The following is a 21,794-nucleotide window of genomic DNA, read 5'->3' on the forward strand; positions in this document are numbered from 1 at the left end:
TGGACAGGAGACAATTTAAATATTCAAAAATTACGTTACGCTAAAGTCTTCATTTTTATGAAACTCCCTCCTCCTGTCACGCAAAATATATGGGACTTTTCAAAAAATGTATGGAGTGTCAACTGTCACACAAGCCCTACGACGTAATTTTTGAACGACCCCGAAACCTATAGGCTGATTTCTAACCCTCGTAAAAATCCCAAAAGTTCGAAATACGTAGCCTCAAATCTAATGTCTGTGACGACGTACAACTACGTTTTTCGAACGTTTACGCAACTTTCATTTTTACTCGAGAATGTGCTGATTTTTGAACCCGGAAATTGTTGAAAAGAACAACCAAATTATTACAGAGTGATGGCTGTAAAAAGTTCTGTTCTAAAGGTCTACAATTTACAGAGACATTTCAGCACGAAGGTGCTCAGATCTAACTGACATACTTTTATTGAAATAACTAATAATCTTATTCCTATTTCGCATAACAACAAAACTCTCACTTCCTAATTTCCAATTATGACTCCAGGGACACTAATTTAACGCATAATCACAGCTCTGCTATGAGCATATCAAACCTTACATCATACCATCCAATATAGAACGAAATTTCTATTAAATCGGCGCATGAAATTCGTCTAACAAAAAACAATTTTCAACATCCAACCCATCTAACCCTACAATGCATCATTCACGATGGTATAAAGTAATAATGCACACGACTTTGATGGTCGACGATATAGAGAGCCGTCGATTGCATTTGAATGTAGAGAGAGAGTTTACTAACGCTAAAATTATAGCAAAAAGTTTAATTGAGAGAAAGAGATGCCAAGACAACTTTGAGTATTGATCGGCTTATACGTCATAAGCCCAAGCAGAACCAAAGTACGGAATGGTTTGAATTGAAAAATGATTGCGTTTGCGCAAACGCAGATCTTGCGCACCAACTACCCTTTCAACTAACATGTTTCGTACTTTACCTTACCATCGCACTCGCCTTTCGTGTTTTTTTTTCCTGTTTAGTTGAGTGAGGGATTTAGCTTGAACCAATTCAGATTAAAGTGCTGTGGTCAAAAAATTTTTTTTTTTTCAATTTGGTGAACTCGCCAGTGAATATCATCCGGTCAATCATTATTTTGTAGTGCAACACTTAAGTCTTGGTATATCGTTGAACAAATTTCCATTCAATGCAAAGAAGCGAAATGAAGAGAATGGCTAAAAGAAAATGCGAACTGTGGATTTCGAATAATAAAGTGTTAGTCGGTAGCGGTAACAGTAAGAAACCGCATGCGCGCAATCCAAACTTCGAGACCGAAGAGACGAAATTGTTGATATCGTTATGGGGCGATCCGGTTGTACAGAAAACATTAATCACCACACACAAGAAGCATCCCGTTATACAGAAATTGGCTGTGAGTCTTTATGTTTTTGCAGCATATGCATATCAACCTTGGGAATATGGGGAAATGTGACGTTGTTCGGCGGGGTTATGTTTACGTTTTTTGTTTTCATTTTCAAGCCCGTTTTAAACAGTTTTCCCATTTATTGTTTCAAGGTGCAATCGGTTCAAGGTAACAATCTGAAAATTATTTTTTGTTTGTGTAGGACACAGTTAGGTCTCGACTGAACTTACAACAAGCTGTAGGCCTAAAAACCATTTTTATCCTAAGTTCGTGTTTTATTCAATAGGACAAAATGCGCGAGCACGGATACTACCGTTCGGCCGAAGAAATCAACACCAGAATCAAGAACCTAAAATGCTTCTACAATCGCATCAAAAAAGACGTCGAATTAGGCGTCATATCCGAGCCCACATGGAAGCATTATCAGGCAATGGAAGAGATTATAACCCGTCCGGTATTCGGCAATCGGGTCCAGCAACCACACCTGTACAACGCACTGCAACAACAAAAAACTAATTCGCAGGACGCGAAATATTCGTGGATTAAGAAAATGGAAGCGGAAGACGACTCGAATGAATTGAGACCGGAAGATTTGCTGTCGGTCGAAGAAGAGCCAGATGATGAAGATGATGACGATAACAATGAGTATGATGAGGATGATGACGGTGAAATGGATTTCGAGGATGCGTCGCTAGTACCAAAAGAGGAACCGATTGACATCGATGATGAAGCAGCGTAAGTAGTCAAAATTATCCGGATGTGAAAGCGAAAGTTCTGATTTTTCGATATAATTTCTAGGAGTGATGTCGCGGACGCCGATGACATTTTCCCGAAACTGTCACAATACCTTCAGTTAGCAAGCAACCAGCAGCTGGAATCAAAGAAACGGGCAACATCTCCGAAAATAAGCGACATCAAAATCAAACAATCGCCTCCGTCAACACCAGCCACTCCAACTCCTGTATCAACCCCGACGCCAACCGCTATCACATCAACGGTAACAACGACAGCACCAGTCGTTATCAAGCCCACCACTCAGTCCAGTAAAATTTCGTTGGTACCGACAAACATTCTCATGAAACCTACCGCCACATCCCTTCCGCAATCATCGCTGAATTTTAGTCCTCAATTGTTCTGCGCCAAATCAGCATCTGGCACTCAAACCGTGTACACAACGACCAGTAACGGTGTGCCAATGAAAGTGTTGCTGGTAAATGCACTGCAAACGCCGAAACGATTACCCACGCAGCAAACTCCACCGTTACTGCTGCCGAAAACCGTAACAACAACGGCGACCAAACTGACCACCACGACAGGAATCGTAGATAGTAGCAAAACGGTCAATAAATTACCAACGACCGAGAGTTTGACTCAACGGAACGGAATCGGTGGCAATGTGCAGATAAACAAGTCATTCATTTCTAACCGAGAAAGTCGGAACGAAACTCGCGGTAAGTGGGAACTATCATTATACTGCGGTTGATAGTCAATTAGTTCATGTGTCCTCTTCTGCAGGCTTTAAAGGTCTATTGCATCGGCTGATTAACATCCAGAACGAATCGCTTGGTATAAGCAAACAACGACTGAAGATCGAGAGACAAAGATTTGAGTTTGAGCAAAATATTGGAAAGAAATTGTTGAGTGTACTGACGAAAATGGCCAGCAACGGTACAAGTGATCCGAACAATAGTACCGCTGTCGATGCTGATAAATCGTAAAATATCATTCCGCACGTGATTACCGAGAATAAATGGAGTAATTGCTTCACACAAACTGAACAAAGAATTTATTGCCATCTAACGTCTGGGTGTTCATCAGAACGACTAGCGACACTAACTTATCTCACTTACCCTTTTCGCTGAATTCTCGATTTTTTAGGGACAAAGCTTTGACCAAAATGACTCGGTTCCAACGAAGCCAGTCCTCAATTCACGTTTCCCGTCCAAATCATAAAAATTCTCTAAAATTCACTTGCAAGTCGGTTTTATTCACCACGAACTGAAATTCTCAAATTTATACGACGCATCCTTTCGCTTCTGTTTCTTTGCCACCGTCACATCGTCAACATTGTCCACTGTCGTCTTCTTACTACTGCTACCACCGATGTTCAAGTATTTACCGATACCATCCCGGTACACTTTCAACGGCTGATTTTTCTGTTGCTTTCGCTTCGCTTCATCTTCGATCGCCTTACGTTGCTTCTCGATTTCGTCTTCCCTTTCTTTAGCCAATTGTTCGTCGGCCTCCACAAACGGATCGACGAAGACATGAACCTTCAGGATGTGAATGTTTTCGATAGGCCGATCATTCTTGTCCACTTCAATCTTTTCCATCTCGTTCAGCGAATCCATACCGCCAACCAGTTTACCGAATATTGTGTGATGACCATCCAAATTCTTGCATGACCGGTACGTTATGAAACTGTGTGGGAAAAAGAGAAAAATTATTTTCAACCGAAGGGAGTCGGTACTGACAATGGTCACACTTACAATTGAGAACCGTTCGTGTTGGGACCCGAATTAGCCATTGACACGATTCCTCGTCCTGTGTGTGACAGTTGAGGTTTTATTTCATCTTCGAATCCCTTGCCCCAGATCGATTGACCACCTTTTCCGGTACCTTTCGGATCGCCACCCTGAATCTGCAAAGTAAAGAGTAAAGAACCGCAACAGCTAACTAGAGTTAGAAGTTCTCACCATGAAATTTTTCACCGAACGGTGGAACAGCGTCCCATTGTAATACCCGTCTTGGCAATGACGCATGAAATTCTCACAAGTTTTCGGTACCAAATTGCAATACAGTTCGATGTTCAGCGGCCCGTGACTTGTGACCAATTGAACGTAACCCTTTTTCTTCACCCGCTCGTACCTGACTTCATGATCGGCCAGAATGGCAGCTTCGTGATTAAACACTGGAACCATTGCAGTGCTGGTAAAACTAGCTGCAACAGCTCCTGTCGAGTAGTGAGCAGCGTTAAACTTGTCGGCTACTTCTCGAGATGTTGTTGCCTCTGCGACAGCTGGCTTATAATCCTTTTCCAATTGCTGTAAAATGTCCTTCGTTTCAGCCGACACCGTTTTCAATCGCCCCTGTGGATCTTTCTTCTCCAATTTCTCCTCTTCCGTTTCGACGCGCAGTTTTCTCTTGATGTGGTGAAAGGTGGAAATGTTAAATTTTTCGAGCGCAGACGGATCCTGTATCGTTATTATATCTTTGCGAGTGAACGCCTCATCGTTCACCAAATCTTTCCAATTTTTTGTCTTAATGTTCAGCTGATCGACGGCCTCGAATGAGAAAACATTTCCGGTGGTGCCAATGGCAACAATGTGCGAATTCTTGGTGAACGGTTTGAATAGCGATGGGCAATGGTATGCATCGTCGGAGTTTTTGTAAAATGTCAATTTAATCAAATCCTTAACGGCCAATGGTTTGCCGGTGATTGGATTGATTTTGTATTTCTTGTGAAACGCCAGTATCGCCTCCAGTTCGAATATGTTGCCGTCGGTGTCACAATACGGATTCTCAAACGGGGCCATTGTGATGGTACAATGGAAAAATGGCAATCGTTTGAATTTGATGTGCTCATTTTCACTCGACTCAGTCTTCTTTCCGCCATAGAATTGGGACCATTCCGTGTACGTAAGGTACCTGTTTTAACGAGAAAATGCAATCAGAAACTCGCGGACCATTTACTTTTACAAGCGGCTCCAGATGATGGAAATGATTGAGAAGAGGCAGAATTTTGGAGTTGAACATTGATTGTCCTAAGGAGCAAGCTTGAGAGATGGTGTCTCCTGGATCCCCGACATTTCAATGCTTTGACCTGACCTTGTATATGAAAAATGGTTGTGTGAAAGTGGAGCGGTTCTGAAAACTTACATTTTGTCCTTCTGATGTTGCCTTTTACCCATTTTGAATTAATGTTTCTGCGAACGTAAATTTATATGTAAACAAAAAGTAGGATTACGACTGAAACAAAATGTGACAGCTACAATTTTTGGAGATCTGTCAGAGACAACTGTCATACCTGCAGCCGTGTTTAAGTCAAGTCTTCGCCATGAATTGAGCCACATAGACTGTTACGGCATATGTTCATATAAATATTTGACATATCCCCCAAGGCAAGTTAAAATAACTGGTCTAAATTATATTTCCTTATAGACTGTATGATCAGAGCGAGAAAACCGAAGACTAGTTATTATAACTTGCCTTGGGGTACTTGTCAAAGTATTTGCTTCTCTTTCAACGTGATACGTTGAGAGCGAGAGGACAGAAGAGCAGTTTATTTTAACTTTCCTTGAGGTACCTGTCAAAATATCTTCTTCTCTTTCATCATAACACACTATATCATCAGCTTGTGGTATGGGTACGTTTAGAGAAGATGAATTCGGACGGTTGGACGAGATTTTTTATATCATCAGTCTATAGTGTTATGATGAATGAGAAAGAAATATTTTGACAAGTATATCATTGCCCTACGTTAGTGAAGGGCCGTGACGCAAGTCCGTTCACACTGAAAAATTTGACCAAAAAAATTTTCCGCAGGACTGAGGAACATATTATACACGAACTTTTTGACTTTTCCCCCTTTGCTCCTACTACCCCCAAAGTATTTTATTCGTAATCTGGGCGTCCATACGAGTTCAACGAGCTATCACACGCCTCATAAGGTTAAAATTTGGCCGAGATATTAAATTTCAAAACTTGGAAATTTGCAGAAATTTGTATGAAGAAATTCATTTTCATACATTTTGAAATTGATGAATTTTACCAACCTTTGTCACTCTGTCACTTTGTCACTCTGTTAACCGAAACTTTTGAATTTACCGGCGGATTTGGCTGAAATTTTCAGGGTATGTTAAGGACGTAATTCTAAGAAACTAATTTGAGGGAATTTTTATAAAAGCTTATAATTTCGGAGTTATGAGCGTGTTAAGCTATTGAGCTATGGAACCTATAACTCGGAAAATATGGCAGATAGAAAGTTCGTTTAAAAGACAAATTTATAGAGTTTCAGATTTCAGTCGACACGTGTTTCATGGTTTTCCTAAAAAGTCTTCTATTTGGGAGCTATGAGCGTTTTAAGTGCGAACTATGTCATCCATAACTCGGAAAATACGGCAGGTGGAAACTTCGTGTAAAAGACAAAGTTATAGAGTTTTAGATTCTAGTCGATGCGTGTTTCATGGTTTCCCTAAAAAGTCGCTTATTTTGGAGATATGGGCGTTTTAAGTGCGAGCTATGTCAGCCATAACTCGGAAAATACTGCAGATAGAAAGTTCGTTTAAAAGACAAATTGATAGAGTTTTACATTCTAGTCGACACGTGTTTCATGGTTTTCTTAAAAAATCGCTTATTTGGGAGCTATGAGCGTTTTAAGTGCCTCAAATTTTCGATTTTGGTCAAATTTTCGATATTCGTGAATTTTTCGATTTTAGACTTTTCGATTTTCATCAAATTTTTGAATTCCGTAAAATTTTCGATTTTCGTCAAATGAAAGCTGGAAGGTTGAGATCAAAGAGAAAGTTATACAGTTTTCTAAGAAGAATATTTTCGTTCAAACTGCATAGTATAATTGTCTATTATCTTCGACCCAATTCTAAAAAATCACAACTTACAAAGGAGCTGATATCGCCCAAAACCACTTGCAGTGGAGGTGTGACGCAAGTCCTGTTATCCACTTACAAAAGAACTGATATCGGTGTAGGTGACGCTTACAGATTCTACACGCAAAAAGATATGCGTCACAAATGGCAGCTGATGAGCAAAGTACGCGAAAGTTTTATCTTACCAGAAAAATTTTAGGAAGAAAATTAAAATAAAAAAGTTTGCGTCACAAGTGGCAGATGTTGAGGAAGGAAAATTTTTATAATTGTGAAATATATTCCTTTAATGAATGGAATTCAAACGGAAGAAAGCCGAATCATCTGCTACTTTTTGACGCAAACTTTTTTATTCCTAAAATTTTTCTGGTAAGATTTTTGTTGATAAAACTTTCGCGTACTTTGCTCATCAGCTGCCATTTGTGACGCATATCTTTTTGCGTGTAGAATCTGTAAGCGTCACCAACACCGATATCAGTTCTTTTGTAAGTGGATAACAGGACCTGCGTCACACCTCTATAAAATGGCGATCTGCGTGACCTCCCAAAGTTTACAGCGAGTGATTACGTTTTAGAGTACCGTATCTTGAAGAAGACATATAACCTCAAGAATATTTCACAGTTCGTGAAAAATGTCTGAAAAATAAACCAATGCAAAATGATTGAAAAATGTTGACGTAAAATATGAGAGCCAACTGCCAACTATTTTTCATCCTTGATGTTTAAATGTTTAAATGTTTAAAATTTCCAATTTTCTGGAAGCGAGGTTAAGTTTGTTTATTTGTTGAACTCAATAGGTTTGTTCCAAAAAACCGTAAACCCGAACTTTGACAACACGAACGACAACTATTTCATCCACAGAGACGAAAATAACCTAAATGTTAACTAATTTCTTTGTAAAATTTTTCTTTACAATTTTCGTCAACCTGAAAGTTGAGGTTAAGTTGCCTTCTGTGGATGAAATTTGACATTTCGAAATGACCCTGGAACAAAGCTATAGATTTGGTTAAATTTTAATGAAGAAAGAGTTCGTCTGGCGATAAAATACAATGAAAGTAGATAAGTAGGTATGGCAAGTCCATACAAGTCGGAGCACATACGGATTTGCATGGCGCCACCTCAAACGAACTCATTTCTAGTGGAAATTTTCACTAGAAATGAGTTCGTCTGAGGTGGCGCCCTGCAAATCCGTATGTGCTCCGGCTAGAACAAATTTGAACGTTTGGCCATACCTATCTATTTACTTTCATTGATAAAATAACCGAAATCGATATTTTCTCCGCTCCATGCAAATTCTGACATTAGACCATACCTTATATATAGTTTCAGTTGCTTGGAAGAAGTAATCGTGCATTTAACACATTATTCCATTAGTTGGCCATAGTTGTGGTTGGAAAAACCTAACAGAACCAATAAATTTAAATAGAAAAAGAAAGATACGTTCTTGTCAATTTCGGCATGGCTACAAACATTTGATGGCTCTGATCTCCGGTTTTCGCCCCGTTCGCCAGCTGTCAATTTTGGCAGTTTCATAGTCATTGACGACGCCATATAAATATCGTTTATTTGAAATACTTTTTGTTGTTCAACTGATAAATTTTGTTTACTCGTTTTATGATGGACGAGAGCGATTCGAATGAAAGCAGCAATGTAACGAATGATGACAGCATTGGATGCAACGAATCCGACAATAAGCTCACACAATACATGCTGATTAATAAGGTAAACAGACTTTGCTTTCCATGAAACACATAGGTCTACGGCTAATGCATTTTGATATGTTATTGTAAGTCGACAATATTTTCTGTCCATAGGAGCTCAGTAAAACACTGGTCGTACTACGAGCCGAAAATGCCAGACTGCGAAACAATAACAAAGAGCTGAATTTGGAGAATCTAACCTATCGCAACGAGTTGACCGGCAATCGTGCCGAAATAGCGGAATGGCGAAAAAAGTTCACAAAATTGCAGGCCATGCATATTAAGCATGTGGAAGTGTTAACGACAGAACTGCAATCCTATGCCAATAAATTAACCGGCGTGTTCGGCAGCGATGATGAGAATGTCGACGCTGAAACGACAGGCAGAGTAACCGAACAGCATTCAACAATAGTGAACTCTCCCTCAAATGACGACGATCGTGAGAATGTTCCACCACGGGTGAGCAGATCGGAACCATCCAGCAAACAGCCCAATATACTAGATGAGAACCGTAAGTTTTAGGCTACCGATCGACAGAAATATTTGTAAGAATTTCACATCAATTTCCGTAGCGTCCAACCTAAACACGATAAACGAAGAAAGTGAAGACGACATTGAGACCAGCTATTCGGAACAAATTTCATTGGTCACATCAACGCATGAGTCAAACGTATCCGAGGTAACAACAACAAATGAAACGACTTGCGGATCAGATGCATCAAAAACAATTGTTGCTCGAAATTCAATGTCTGACTCTTCCGAAATGGCAAGCATGAATTCCGACAAGGAAAACGAACGGCCATCCAGTTTTCTCGGTACAAAGCTGAATATCACCCACGTGAATAGCCCACTGACTACTGGAAGCGATTCAACAACCATCCGTACACGTGCCACTGAATCAAGCCAAAGGTCTTCGACTCCGTTAAAAGAAAAATTCATCACACAGCGCCGTACACACAAGCGGACGGCTGAAGAAAATTCTTTCGACGACCCGAAAACTCCAGAGCTAGTTTCCAGCACCCCATACAAACGTAAAAGGAGTGCCACACAAACTGAAGTAGACAAGAGGAACAGCACACCAGTAAAGTCGAACGATTCGGTTCGAATGACTAGAAGATCAACAATGTCAATTTCAAGCAGTGGTAGGCCAAAGAGAAGTGCATGTCCGGTCAGTTTCGTTGAGCCAAAATTGAATACAAAAATGAGACGACCTCGTACGTAAGGAAAGAAATATTGCACAGAAATGAATCGATAAAATAAAAGTTTTTTTTTTTGCCACACCGTGGCATGTACATGGTACTTTTCATATTTACTGTGTTCCCTTGCACCGACCCCTTCATAATCCTAGACTTCACACAACATTTGCCCCTCTTCAAATTTTAAAATAAAAACCTGGAAGCGACAGATTACGGTACATGGCAACTTCAAGATCCTCTGATTTCATTTATAAGTAATTTAGGTTGGATACTAATAAACGACCGATAAATTAATTCAAAACTACCGATAAAAAGTAATAAATGACCGATAAATATGGTACCGATAGAAAATAATAAATGATCGATAGGAAATCCACAAGTACCGATAAAAATATTCAAAACTACCGATAATTTTTTACCGATAAAAAGTACTAAAATACCGATAAGTTGGGATCTTTATCGATCGTTAATCACTCTTTATCGGTAATCTATTATTTTTTATCGATCATTCATTATATTCTATCGGTAGTTCAATATATTCTATCTGTAATTTATTATTTGTTATCGGTAGTCTATTATATTCCATCGGTAATTTATTATTTTTTATCGGTACTTCCGTTTTTTCTACCGGTAGTTTATTATTCTTAATGACCAAATACCGTTCTGTCTCGCCGGGATTTTTTTTTGTTTATGGGAAATATTCCTCGAAATATTCGGCTCGAAATAAAACCATCTCAATAAAAAAATATTTGAGCCAGACAATAATATACTCTTACGGCTCTTACAGCCAAGAAGAAATATTAACAAAAAAAAAACAGAAAGGTCACGATCCCACAATAATAGAGGAATGATACGAATGTGGTAATAGTGTGGTGATGGTGAGGCTCCCAGTCTATAATTTTCAATGGCCCTTTATTATATTGCTAGAAGGATTGCGCAAGTGACTTATCTCACTCACTCATAAATCTGATTTTATAAGTTATAAGTCAGATGGTCATAAGTCGTAAGTTATAAGTCGACTACGTACGAAATCATAGGTATAAGTCATAAGTTGGTAGGTATGGAAATTCTGGAAAATTCGTGGAAATTTGTGGTAAATCAGAAAAAGTTAGGAAAGTTAGTGGAAAATCAGGAAAATGACGGAAATTTGTAGTAAATCAGGAAAATTTGTGGAAAATTCGTGGAAAATTAGGGAAATTTGTGGAAAATCAGGGAAATTCGTGGAAATTTGCAGAAAATGAGGAAAATTAGGAAGATTCGTGGAAAATCAGATAAATTTGTATAAATTTGAGGGAAATCGGGAAAAATCCCTTGACTAAAAGTCAAGAGTCTTACGTCAGAACGGGCGATAATCGGTAACCAATATTTTTCATATGCAGAATGAGCACCAGCTGAATATCACCAGCTGGATCTGCTAACACACACTTATTGTATGATAAACAATCAAAACACATTCTTAACAATGTGTTTACTTCATTCATACGTGTTATGTGCGCGTAGATGACGTTAACGTAGAAATGCACTCTGTGTAGGTTGTCTTTGAATTGTATACAATACAAAGTGTTTTTGTTTGTACACCAGCTGGTGATATTCAGCTGGTGGTCATTCTGCATATGAGAAAAATTTAGCAATTGTATTTCTTCTTGGCTATAATAATCCAGAGCCGTAAAAGTACACTATTTTCTGGCTCGAATATATTTTATTGAGTTAGAAAAAACGGAAGTACCGATATAAAATAATAAATTACCGATGGAATATAATAGACTACCGATAACAAATAATAAATTACCGATAGAATATATTGAACTACCGATAGAATATAATGAATGATCGATAAAAAATAATAGATTACCGATAAAGAGTGATTAACGATCGATAAAGATCCCAACTTATCGGTATTTTAGTACTTTTTATCGGTAAAAAATTATCGGTAGTTTTGAATATTTTTATCGGTACTTGTGGATTTCCTATCGATCATTTATTATTTTCTATCGGTACCATATTTATCGGTCATTTATTACTTTTTATCGGTAGTATTGAATTAATTTATCGGTCGAATATAATATCCCATTTAGGTTCTCTGCAGCCTTTAACGTGAATTATTCTTTCACCAGAAAAACAGAATGAATGATACCTTAACCTCACGGGTAAGCGGATGCTAATGCCAAAATGCTTGTACCAAAATTACCGGATTTGAGGTCAACGATTAACTGATGCTCGGAGCAGCTTATGTTTTGAAAGAATTTGTAAGGGTAAGGGATGTAACATACTCTTAACTAGTAAGCTCTTTTAAGATAATACAGACATGACGTTGGTTCATGATGACGCCAGAAACGTCAGTCATCATATATCTTGTTCGACTCGAATTAGAGCAATTGTGGTCCGGTCTATGTTCTCTATTATTTAGCGTATTAGTCTATGTTGTCTAAAAAGCATTAGCTTCAGTTCGTTATAAGGCAGGTGCAAATAACGGGTCTCCTAAGGTTAAATTTCGTGTACCGATACAACAATTGTATGCATGTAGTGTTGGTTTACCTTATATAGATGGAACAATGGAAATACAATGACAACGGCTATCTGCACTTACCTTATAACACAATTATTGTCTGTGGGTTAGCAATGTATTGTATTTGTGGCCTCGGGTACTTTTAGTGTTTTCCGATGCTAGTCACTGTGCTAGCAGATTACTGTGGACCTTTTTAGGAGATACTACCACGATTCTCTTGGAGATACATTTGTATGGGAATTTCGGATCGAATTTCTGGTCTCGGGTACTTCCAGTGTTTTCAATGCGGATCATATGGTGCTAGCAGACATCTTTGGTCCTCTTATGCTATCGATATGTTAATTCAAAGTGGTGCTTCCACTCAATGATCTATACGGTGAGTAACAACAACTTCGTCCCAAACTATTATTTATTTAAAAAAGAAAATTTGATTACAATTCATCTATTCATTCTACAGTTAACAATTCATCTAATTTAGCATGTAAACGATCATTCTGGTCCAACAATTTCACATTTTCTCGTTTAAAAATTTCCAATTCTAGCTTGAGGTCTTCATTTTCTCGACTAATTTCATCGAATTTTTGTTTTAAAGCATCATTTTGACTTTTTAAACACTCAACGTGCTCATTAGATTTATCTACTTTTTCCGATAAATTATTTAAATATTTTGCCTGATTGACAATGGAACCGGCTTGTGAAGCCACTTGGCTTTTTAATATCAGAAGTTCAGCCGCCTGTTTCTCTATTTTTTTCTCACTTTTAACATCAATCTGTGTGGTCAGACTAGTTCTGGACGACATTAAGATATTGTCGCGAATTTTCGACTTGATAATTTCTTCGACGATTACAGTAATTTCTTTGCTTAAATCTTCCTTCGACGAACAAGTGCAATCAGTATGACAATTCACAATACGTTCAAATGCTCTTTGAGCCTCTTGATATTCCAACAATTCAATTATAAGTTTACTCAAATAATCCTTGGTTGGTGGATCTGATCGGATGTACTGAAACAAAAGAGAAAAATAAATTTGAAATCCAGATTGTCAATCAACAAATGGGAGACTTTCACGCGTTACTATGGTTACAACAAAGATGTTCGATTACTTCAAGATTTTGCAGAATATGCCTACTGTATGGCATCATCATAACACCATTCGAAACAAGCCGAGTACATTGTTGGGATTTACTTTACATGCATTTACCCGGAGACAATTTCAAATAGGCGAAAATGCGTTAAATATATCAGCCGGTTACTGCCTTTTTACCTGTTTACAATTTTTGGTCAACCATAACGTAATCTTCTCGACGGCTTGCAGTGATTCTGACGATTCGAAAAACTCCTTGTTCGGTGATCCATTCTTTCTGGGGCCCCATGATGCCATCTTAATTCGTTGATTTGGTAATTTTAGTTAAAAATAGTTATTTAGAAATCATTGACGGGCCAAATAAAGAGACAGAATGACGACGCGAAATATTGGTTTGTTATAAGTAACTGTAAACCAAAAATTTGACAGTTCAACTTGATCCAGATCGACATAACCTGAGGGGGTAAATTTTTAGCATCTTATCGAACTGTCAAAATATATCAGCGTCGCAGTGTCAAACTGTATTGATTAATGATTGCGTCTAGTACAATTCGCAGAACACACCTCAGATTTTCTAATGTCACATCCGTAGCGCACATGAGTTGCAATTAAATAAACGTGACAAGAATATTTGTATTTTTGAAAATGTTAAGTTTGGCTGCCGTCGAATACCATCGAAACAAAATGTATATGAAAGCAACCAGAAAATACTTACGAGACACAATGGACCCATTTGATATGCCAGATGAGAGGTAGCCTTACTGATTTTTCGTTTATTGGATGAAATCCTTCGTCATTTTCCAATAGATTAAGATTGGCTCACCTAGTATGTGTATATTACGTAGATGGAAGCACGGGGTTTCAGTGGGTTTCGAACATTTAGTTTTTTCATGTTGCAGATATTGCAGTGTCAAATTCTGTCCAAGATGTGACATATTTGCAAGGTATTGGCCTTTTTCACAAAGTATAATCAGCGTAACCTTCGTAAAAACAATCTTGAATCTGACAAGAGCATGTGTGCCAACTTGTAAAAAACAAATGTTCAAAACCCACTGCTGAACCGTGGCGATCCGCTTGTCAAACGGACAGTACATAAACAAATTCCATCACCTATTTCAGATTCAGAGAAATGTATAGATTTCCAAGAAGCTTGGCTTTAGACTTTCTGAACATTATAAAAGCATGCACAGAGGATAGCCCGTGTCCAGAAATTCCCATGACAGTACAATTTTGTTCAGTGCTAAATTTTTATGTCAGTGGCAGCTACCAACGGCGTGTAGCTTCGGACGCTTTCGCAATGATGTCGCAGACCATGGTATCAAAGTGCATCAGAGGATACAGTTACATAATAACAACGGCAATTATGGACGATTACGTAAAGTTTCCTCAAAATGTCGATGAGGTCAAGATGAGATCAGATAAATTTTAAATCAATCTGTACTGAATCTGAAAATTTCAGATCGTCTTTTTTCAGTTTCAGATCAGATAAAAGTGATCTGTTCCGAACTTTAGTATTTAGTTACGTAGAAAGGTGTTTTAGTAACCAACCACAACTTTTAATGTTATAAGTGGTCTTATGGTAAATCACAAATCAACCAAAAATATTTTATGAGGTTATGTCCATCTGGATCAAATTTGACACTTTGTACGACATTGGAACAAACCTATACGGTGTTTAAGGAGAGCAAAAACCAGTTAAATATATTTGATCACGGAGTATAGCTGTCACAATAAAGTGAGCTGAAAATTTTAATTTGCGTGGCATCATGTTTTCATGTGAAAACAATTTTGAGTTATTTTGTTTTAATTGTATTGCGATGTAAGGTATTAGACTGGGAGATGCGGGAAATCAGAAACAAAACTACATTTTTTATTTACATCTTTAAAAAAAAAATTCTATTTAAAATCGCTTGATAAGATTTTAGTGTAGACAATTGAGTCGTACAACTTTACTATTGCATAGAAAAATAGGTCAGCATCCTCTTAAATTTTTTGTGTAACAGTAACTTATTAACCGTACGAAGAAACACCTTTGGATTTTTGGCTAAAACATGAAGAATCGATTTTTTTAACTGTGAAAATTCTATGTCTCCAGTTTCGTGGCTGATCACAATGTGAATGTGAGATACTCTCAGAGTTCTACAACAACCAAATACAAAGTATACAGTAGAAGGTTCCAAAAATAACAAATCGAAACACTCCGATCCGAAACATGTTTCGAAGACTCTGCAGAATTCTGTGAATCTTGGAGACAGTGATACCGTACATCAAATGCAATGGAAGCGAAGGGAAAATGAATTTTGCCTGGTTTATGGTCCTCATAGACAGAGAACCTCGGCATTGCACGATATTTGTTTCTAAATTTGGTCACCCATGTCAAAAATGGTCTAAAATATCAGTCGATACTGTCCAGAATCTGGAAATAATCTGCAATTCTGGAAAAATTGGTCACTTACATCAAACGCAATGGAGGCGAAACGAAATTTAATTTTGTCTGGTTTATGGCATACATAGACAGAGGACCTGGGCATTGCACGATATTTATTCCAAAACAGGGTCACCTATATCAAAAATAGCGTGAAAAATGGGTAAATAAACCGTCGTTACCGTGCAATATTGCAGGGTATCGACTGATTTCAAACTAATATTTCGACTTATTTTTGATATAGGTGACCCTGTTTTGGAATAAATATCGTGCAATGCCCAGGTCCTCTGTCTATGTATGCCATAAACCAGACAAAATTAAATTTCGTTTCGCCTCCATTGCGTTTGATGTAAGTGACCAATTTTTCCAGAATTGCAGATTATTTCCAGATTCTGGACAGTATCGACTGATATTTTAGACCATTTTTGACATGGGTGACCAAATTTAGAAACAAATATCGTGCAATGCCGAGGTTCTCTGTCTATGAGGACCATAAAACAGGCAAAATTCATTTTCCCTTCGCTTCCATTGCATTTGATGTACGGTATCACTGTCTCCAAGATTCACAGAATTCTGCAGAGTCTTCGAAACATGTTTCGGATCGGAGTGTTTCGATTTGTATGACTTGGTACAATTTTATTTGGTTATTTTTGGAACCTTCTACTGTATACTTTGTATTTGGTTGTTGTAGAACTCTGAGAGTATCTCACATTCACATTGTGATCAGCCACGAAACTGGAGACATAGAATTTTCACAGTTAAAAAAATCGATTCTTCATGTTTTAGCCAAAAATCCAAAGGTGTTTCTTCGTACGGTTAATAAGTTACTGTTACACAAAAAATTTAAGAGGATGCTGACCTATTTTTCTATGCAATAGTAAAGTTGTACGACTCAATTGTCTACACTAAAATCTTATCAAGCGATTTTAAATAGAATTTTTTTTTTAAAGATGTAAATAAAAAATGTAGTTTTGTTTCTGATTTCCCGCATCTCCCTGCAAAACAATTGAATAGTAAACTGTTATGTTTTATTCGGTTGAGTTCGTCTTTTCCATATTTTAATTTTATTTTATTTGCAAAATGCAACGCAAGTTCAAAATTTTGCCTCCTGTTTTGACAGCTATACCCCGAGATCAGTTACATTTAATTGGTCAAAAAACTCTCTCCTTAAACACTGAGTGTTATGATCAGAGCGAGAAAACCGAAGACCATTTTATTATAGCTTGTCTTGGGGTACTTGTCAAAGTATTTCTTTCTTTTTCATCATAACACTCTATGCAGTGTTTAACGAGAGCGATTTTTGACCACTTTGTTTAAACTGGTCTCGGGGTCACACGTCAAAATGAGAGAAATCACATACAAATTTAAACTGGGCTCAACTCTCAATTTCTTTTTTCATTGATGAATATATGACAGCTGACCCCGAGACCAATTAAATTTAACTGGTTTTCGCTCTCCTTAAATTGTCAAAATTCACAGCGACTTAGTAGAATGACTTCACTTCATAAAAGATGTTTGTTGGCAGTCATGCATATCATGATTAGTATCGTTGTAAATCTTAGACATCAGGCTAAACAGCAACTATATTTTTGTGATAAAACAAGTCTGTCACCAGTAGGGTCCAAACAGTCTTCGAAGATTCCCGTAGGTCCCAAAAAAACGAAAAATCGATCTAATTAAAAATTTTCTTTTTATCTTATTCGTACTCGTGGTGCCGCCCCCTACAAAAACCACTAAAAACATTTCATGTCCACGAGAGGCGCGTGTGCAAATAATGTTTTTTTCCCAGTATCCAAAATCAGATTTCCCGAATTCATCGGTATCCTTAAAATGTAGCTAGATTTCCCGATAAACAAGTTCTGATTTCCCGGTAAAAATTTTCTGCCCCTGTGAACGTCATATCTATTTTTTTTCAATTACTAGAGTAAATGTCAGATTTAAAATATTTTTCGTTTTATACTCTCAGCTGGGCCCACGAAAATTTTTGCGATTCTATGCTTTATTCTCTGACTTCAACCCAATATTTATAGCGTTTAGCGCCTGTGATTTTTGGGAAGACAGTAATTGATCGCGAGCGGAGCGAGCGAGAAAATTTTTCGATTTTCTACTTTGTTGATTCTATTTCTGACTTCTCAGCGAAATATTTGTCACGACTCAGCGACTGTGAAATTTTAGAAGAAATAGAATGATGGCGAGCGGAGCGAGCCAGAAAATTTTGCGATTTTATCATTTCAAGTTATTCTATTTCTGACTTCTCAGCCATTTCGATTCGATTTATAGTTTTTTTTTCAATTTCCCGGTAAGTTTGATTTCTCGTCTATTTCGATTTCACGTTTTTATAGACCTGCTGTTTTTTTTTGATTTCCCGATGAACTCGATTTCCCGATGAACTCGATTTCCCGTCTATTTCAATTTCGCTGTGAACGGTCTGACGTCCCGTTTTTTCAATTACTCGGTAATTTTGATTTCCCATCTACTTTCCCGTTTTTATATACTTCTCGGAAGTAGGTATCCCGAGTATGATTTCCCATACGATTTACCGGTGAGTTTGATTTCGCGTTTCTCTCGATTTCCCGTTTTTTCGATTTTTTGTTTTTCTTTTATTTCGCGTCCATTGCGATTCGCCGAGTTTAATTTCCCGTCTATGCCATAGACTCTATGGCGATTTCCCGTTTTTTCAATTTGAAGTTTTTTTTAATTTCCCGTCTATTGCGATTTCCCGTTTTTTCGATTTCCCGTTTCTTCTCTAGGAGGTGTCCAATTTTTTTATTTCCCGGCTACACTTCCTGGTAGAATTTTTTTGACATTACTTTTTGGTCCGGATTTCCCGGTATCTACATTTTTGGCCACAAAATTTCCCGGTATCCACGATACCAAGGATACACATTATTTGCACACGCGACGAGAGGTCGAATAAAATTTTTTTGAAGCTCACCGCGATGTGTGTTTAAAATATAGTACACCGGCAACTCTGGTCATTTATAATGACAACATAGTAGGGTTGCATACGCAGGCCCCTCTTGGAAAATCTGTTCCAGTGCTTGGTTCAGATGCTATAGTATTGTAAATACCTTTCATTTAAGTGTTGGTTGCGCTTAAATTTGAAGAGGCAATGAATCGGTACATTTTAACACTTTTGTCTTGCTTGGCATTAAAGACGGCTCTACTTTGACAGTCGTATATGTGTTTAGTTTTTTGATGATTGTTTTGTTGGACATCTCGAAAATAATATTTGGATTTGATCATTTCTTTTAGTCAATGGTTGTCTAGAATTCTTATAATGGATGACAATCTACCAACAGAATTTGATTTAATTGTCGTGGGGACTGGTGAGATTTGTTTTTGCAGTCTTTTTCCATAAAGTTTTCGCTCTGGCGATTAAGTCTATTGAAACGCAATGATTTATCGTCTCCTTGCTTGATTCATAAGTTTCTCTCTTCTGATATGGAAATTATTATCTCTGCCCTGTTTGCTAAACATTAAGTCGCAACGTTTTGAGAACACTAATCTCGGTCTGCGATCAAAAAATCGTCAACAAAATGTTTCCATCTGGAACAAATTTGGCTACGTGTTCTTATCTCATCCCCAATAGCAGAAATGTACTGGATACCAACAGCACTATATGTGCTGTACCTTGAGTTTGAATCCGTTAGCCACAGACAAATCCACTGCCTTCCTTAAAGTGAACAACAGCCTGATTGCCTTGGTTCATTTCTCTTCCAGGATTGACCGAGTCCGTGGTTGCAGCAGCTGCCAGTCGAATCGGAAAATCCGTTCTACACTTAGACTCGAATGATTTTTACGGTGGCTACTGGGCATCTTTCAACTTGGATAACATTAAGACCGTCAAACAAACTTCATCCAACGGAACCGACGACATCCAAGTCAATGAATTGCACAACAATTCCATCAAATTGTCGGACAATTTGTGTCGATTAGTGAATGTAAGCCAAGAGTTTCACGTCTGTAATCAGCAGTCGGATGAAGTGGAAGGAACCGCCGATGCAAAATGGACGGTTGATAAAGTGATGAAGGAATTTCGAAAGTTTAACATCGACATCACTCCGAAGGTACATGGACTTAAACAGATAATGAACGCAGCGCATAAACACTTACGTTACCAACGATTACAGTTATTGTTCTCACGCGGGGACCTTGTCGAATTGTTAATTTCGTCGAACATTTGTCGATATGCCGAATTCCGGTCGGTCGATCGAATCACGACGCTCATAAATGATGAATTGAACTCGGTGCCATGCTCTCGATCGGACGTATTTACAACCAAAGATGTTAGCGTTGTCGAGAAACGTCTGCTGATGAAATTACTTTCAACGTGTCTGAACTACGAGGAAGACAACGAGGAATTTAAAGGTAATTGGTGGTAGTGAAGTCACATCGTGAGAGTCTAATGACCACTGCACGAATCTAGATTTCGAAGGGAAAACGTTTCAGGAGTACTTGAAGTCGAAAAAATTGACTCCAAAATTGGAACACTACATTCTGCATGCCATCAGCATGAGCAACACTGAAACTTCATTCAAAGTGGGTCTGGCACGGACCAATAAGTTTCTGTCGAGCTTGGGGCGCTATGGCAACACTCCGTTTCTATTTCCAATGTACGGATGTGGCGAGATTCCACAATGCTTTTGCAGGTAAAATGCGATACAATGACCAACGCGTAGTGCTTTGGGCCTACGTAAAACATCACCGACATTACATTTCTTACAGGCTCTGTGCTGTATTCGGTGGAGTTTATTGTTTGAAGAGGGCCATCACGGAAATTTACTTCGCTGACAACGGTGACAAGCTGGTCTTTGATGCAATCCAATGTGATACCCAGAAAATCCAAGCGAAAAATATTGTCTTTGGTCACGGATCAATAGCGAGCGCTAAGTTTGAGAAAGCCACAGGCTCACCTCCAAATGAAGAAATCGATTCCGATGCGACGAAAGTTCGCTGCGGAAATTTATCCCGAGGAATATTCATAGCAGATACTCCGATCGGCGGTGAGAATTTGAACAGCGGTGGTGGCGGAGTCATATTCCTGAAAATGCCTTCTTCGAATGGTGATGGTGATGGCGCATTTGTGATACAATTGTCGCATTGGAGCGGTTGTTGTCCGAAAGGATTTTGTAAGTCGACTTTTCGTAGTTCATTGTCCGCTTCATTTACGACGCTAACCATTTCACCAACAGATCTCGTTCATATCACGTGCCAGACGTCGGGAACATCGGCAAAGGACGATTTAGCTGAGTATGTAGAAAAGTTATTCAAAAACTACCAGTGGCAGGAACCGGTTGAAATTCAATCGACGGAAGAGCAGGTCGCTGATGAAACTCAATCGACTGAAGAGCAGGTCGCTGATGAAACTAAATCAACAGGAGGTGCATCGACTCCCGCACAATCATCGCCACGTGTGCTATGGTCAACGTACTACAACATTCCGTCATGTTCGAAATGCAAATACGCTGACGAGACTCCCATTCCGGGATTACATCTGGCGTGTGGACCATTTTTCGAATTAGATTACGACAAGTCTATTGAAAATGTGAGTGAGATATGTGTGTGTGCGGGCGTCTGAGTTGTCGGCTGATTTACGATTGTTTTTGCAGGCGAAAAAGCTGTTCACCAAAATCTATCCGACTGAGGAATTTCTGCCGAGAGCACCGGATCCGGATGAAATTATCATCGGAGACGATGACAATGAGAATATCAAATTAGAAATTCAGGAGAAGATAGCTGATGTGGTTGAAGGAATCGACAATGACGTTAAATGCATCCAGGAAAATGATTTGAATGAGAGCATTGAGTAAAACGTTCTTTGCCTTATGTATTGATAGCTACTAATACAAAGTGATTGAAGTATGTGACGGCCTTTTATTTAAC

The 21,794-nt window shown here is 38.3% G+C and overlaps 5 protein-coding genes across 8 annotated transcripts; 3 read left to right on the forward strand and 2 right to left on the reverse strand.

The window, feature by feature from the left end:
* The first annotated feature begins 921 nt into the window (after window positions 1-921).
* Window positions 922-3,181, forward strand: LOC119082640 (platelet glycoprotein Ib alpha chain). Of its 2 annotated transcripts, none has more exons than XM_037192207.1 (4): window positions 922-1,403; window positions 1,681-2,129; window positions 2,193-2,845; window positions 2,910-3,181. In XM_037192207.1, exons 1-4 carry the CDS (start codon window positions 1,179-1,181, stop codon window positions 3,110-3,112), a joined length of 1,530 nt encoding a protein of 509 aa, XP_037048102.1. In that variant the 5' UTR covers window positions 922-1,178; the 3' UTR covers window positions 3,113-3,181. The 2 variants fall into 2 exon arrangements, with proteins under 2 accessions (XP_037048102.1, XP_037048103.1); XM_037192208.1 differs by having other exon boundaries at window positions 936-1,562.
* A 179-nt stretch (window positions 3,182-3,360) lies between these two features.
* Window positions 3,361-5,404, reverse strand: LOC119082527 (RING-type E3 ubiquitin-protein ligase PPIL2). The gene is made up of 4 exons (XM_037192040.1): window positions 5,274-5,404; window positions 4,091-5,042; window positions 3,884-4,035; window positions 3,361-3,815 (listed from the first exon to the last, which is right to left on the reverse strand). The coding sequence occupies exons 1-4, from the start codon at window positions 5,303-5,305 to the stop codon at window positions 3,383-3,385; spliced, it is 1,569 nt and encodes a 522-aa protein (XP_037047935.1). The 5' UTR covers window positions 5,306-5,404; the 3' UTR covers window positions 3,361-3,382.
* Window positions 5,405-8,517: 3,113 nt separating this feature from the next.
* Window positions 8,518-9,988, forward strand: LOC119082544. The gene is made up of 3 exons (XM_037192053.1): window positions 8,518-8,718; window positions 8,811-9,207; window positions 9,269-9,988. The coding sequence occupies exons 1-3, from the start codon at window positions 8,611-8,613 to the stop codon at window positions 9,916-9,918; spliced, it is 1,155 nt and encodes a 384-aa protein (XP_037047948.1). The 5' UTR covers window positions 8,518-8,610; the 3' UTR covers window positions 9,919-9,988.
* Window positions 9,989-12,310: 2,322 nt separating this feature from the next.
* LOC119082584 (rab proteins geranylgeranyltransferase component A) lies at window positions 12,311-21,773 on the forward strand. 3 transcript variants are annotated; one of them, XM_037192124.1, is made up of 9 exons: window positions 12,311-12,315; window positions 19,164-19,237; window positions 19,632-19,978; window positions 20,042-20,279; window positions 20,338-20,560; window positions 20,637-21,040; window positions 21,104-21,260; window positions 21,294-21,456; window positions 21,521-21,773. In XM_037192124.1, exons 1-9 carry the CDS (start codon window positions 12,311-12,313, stop codon window positions 21,719-21,721), a joined length of 1,812 nt encoding a protein of 603 aa, XP_037048019.1. In that variant the 3' UTR covers window positions 21,722-21,773. The 3 variants fall into 3 exon arrangements, with proteins under 3 accessions (XP_037048019.1, XP_037048017.1, XP_037048018.1); XM_037192122.1 differs by having other exon boundaries at window positions 21,104-21,456; XM_037192123.1 differs by lacking the exon at window positions 12,311-12,315 and having other exon boundaries at window positions 19,081-19,237; window positions 21,104-21,456.
* LOC119082587 lies at window positions 12,817-13,969 on the reverse strand. The gene is made up of 2 exons (XM_037192128.1): window positions 13,664-13,969; window positions 12,817-13,402 (listed from the first exon to the last, which is right to left on the reverse strand). Exons 1-2 carry the CDS (start codon window positions 13,778-13,780, stop codon window positions 12,845-12,847), a joined length of 675 nt encoding a protein of 224 aa, XP_037048023.1. The 5' UTR covers window positions 13,781-13,969; the 3' UTR covers window positions 12,817-12,844.
* Window positions 21,774-21,794: the final 21 nt, after the last annotated feature.

The sequence above is a fragment of the Bradysia coprophila genome, unplaced genomic scaffold, assembly GCF_014529535.1.
Source record: "Bradysia coprophila strain Holo2 unplaced genomic scaffold, BU_Bcop_v1 contig_476, whole genome shotgun sequence".
NCBI lineage: Eukaryota > Metazoa > Arthropoda > Insecta > Diptera > Sciaridae > Bradysia > Bradysia coprophila.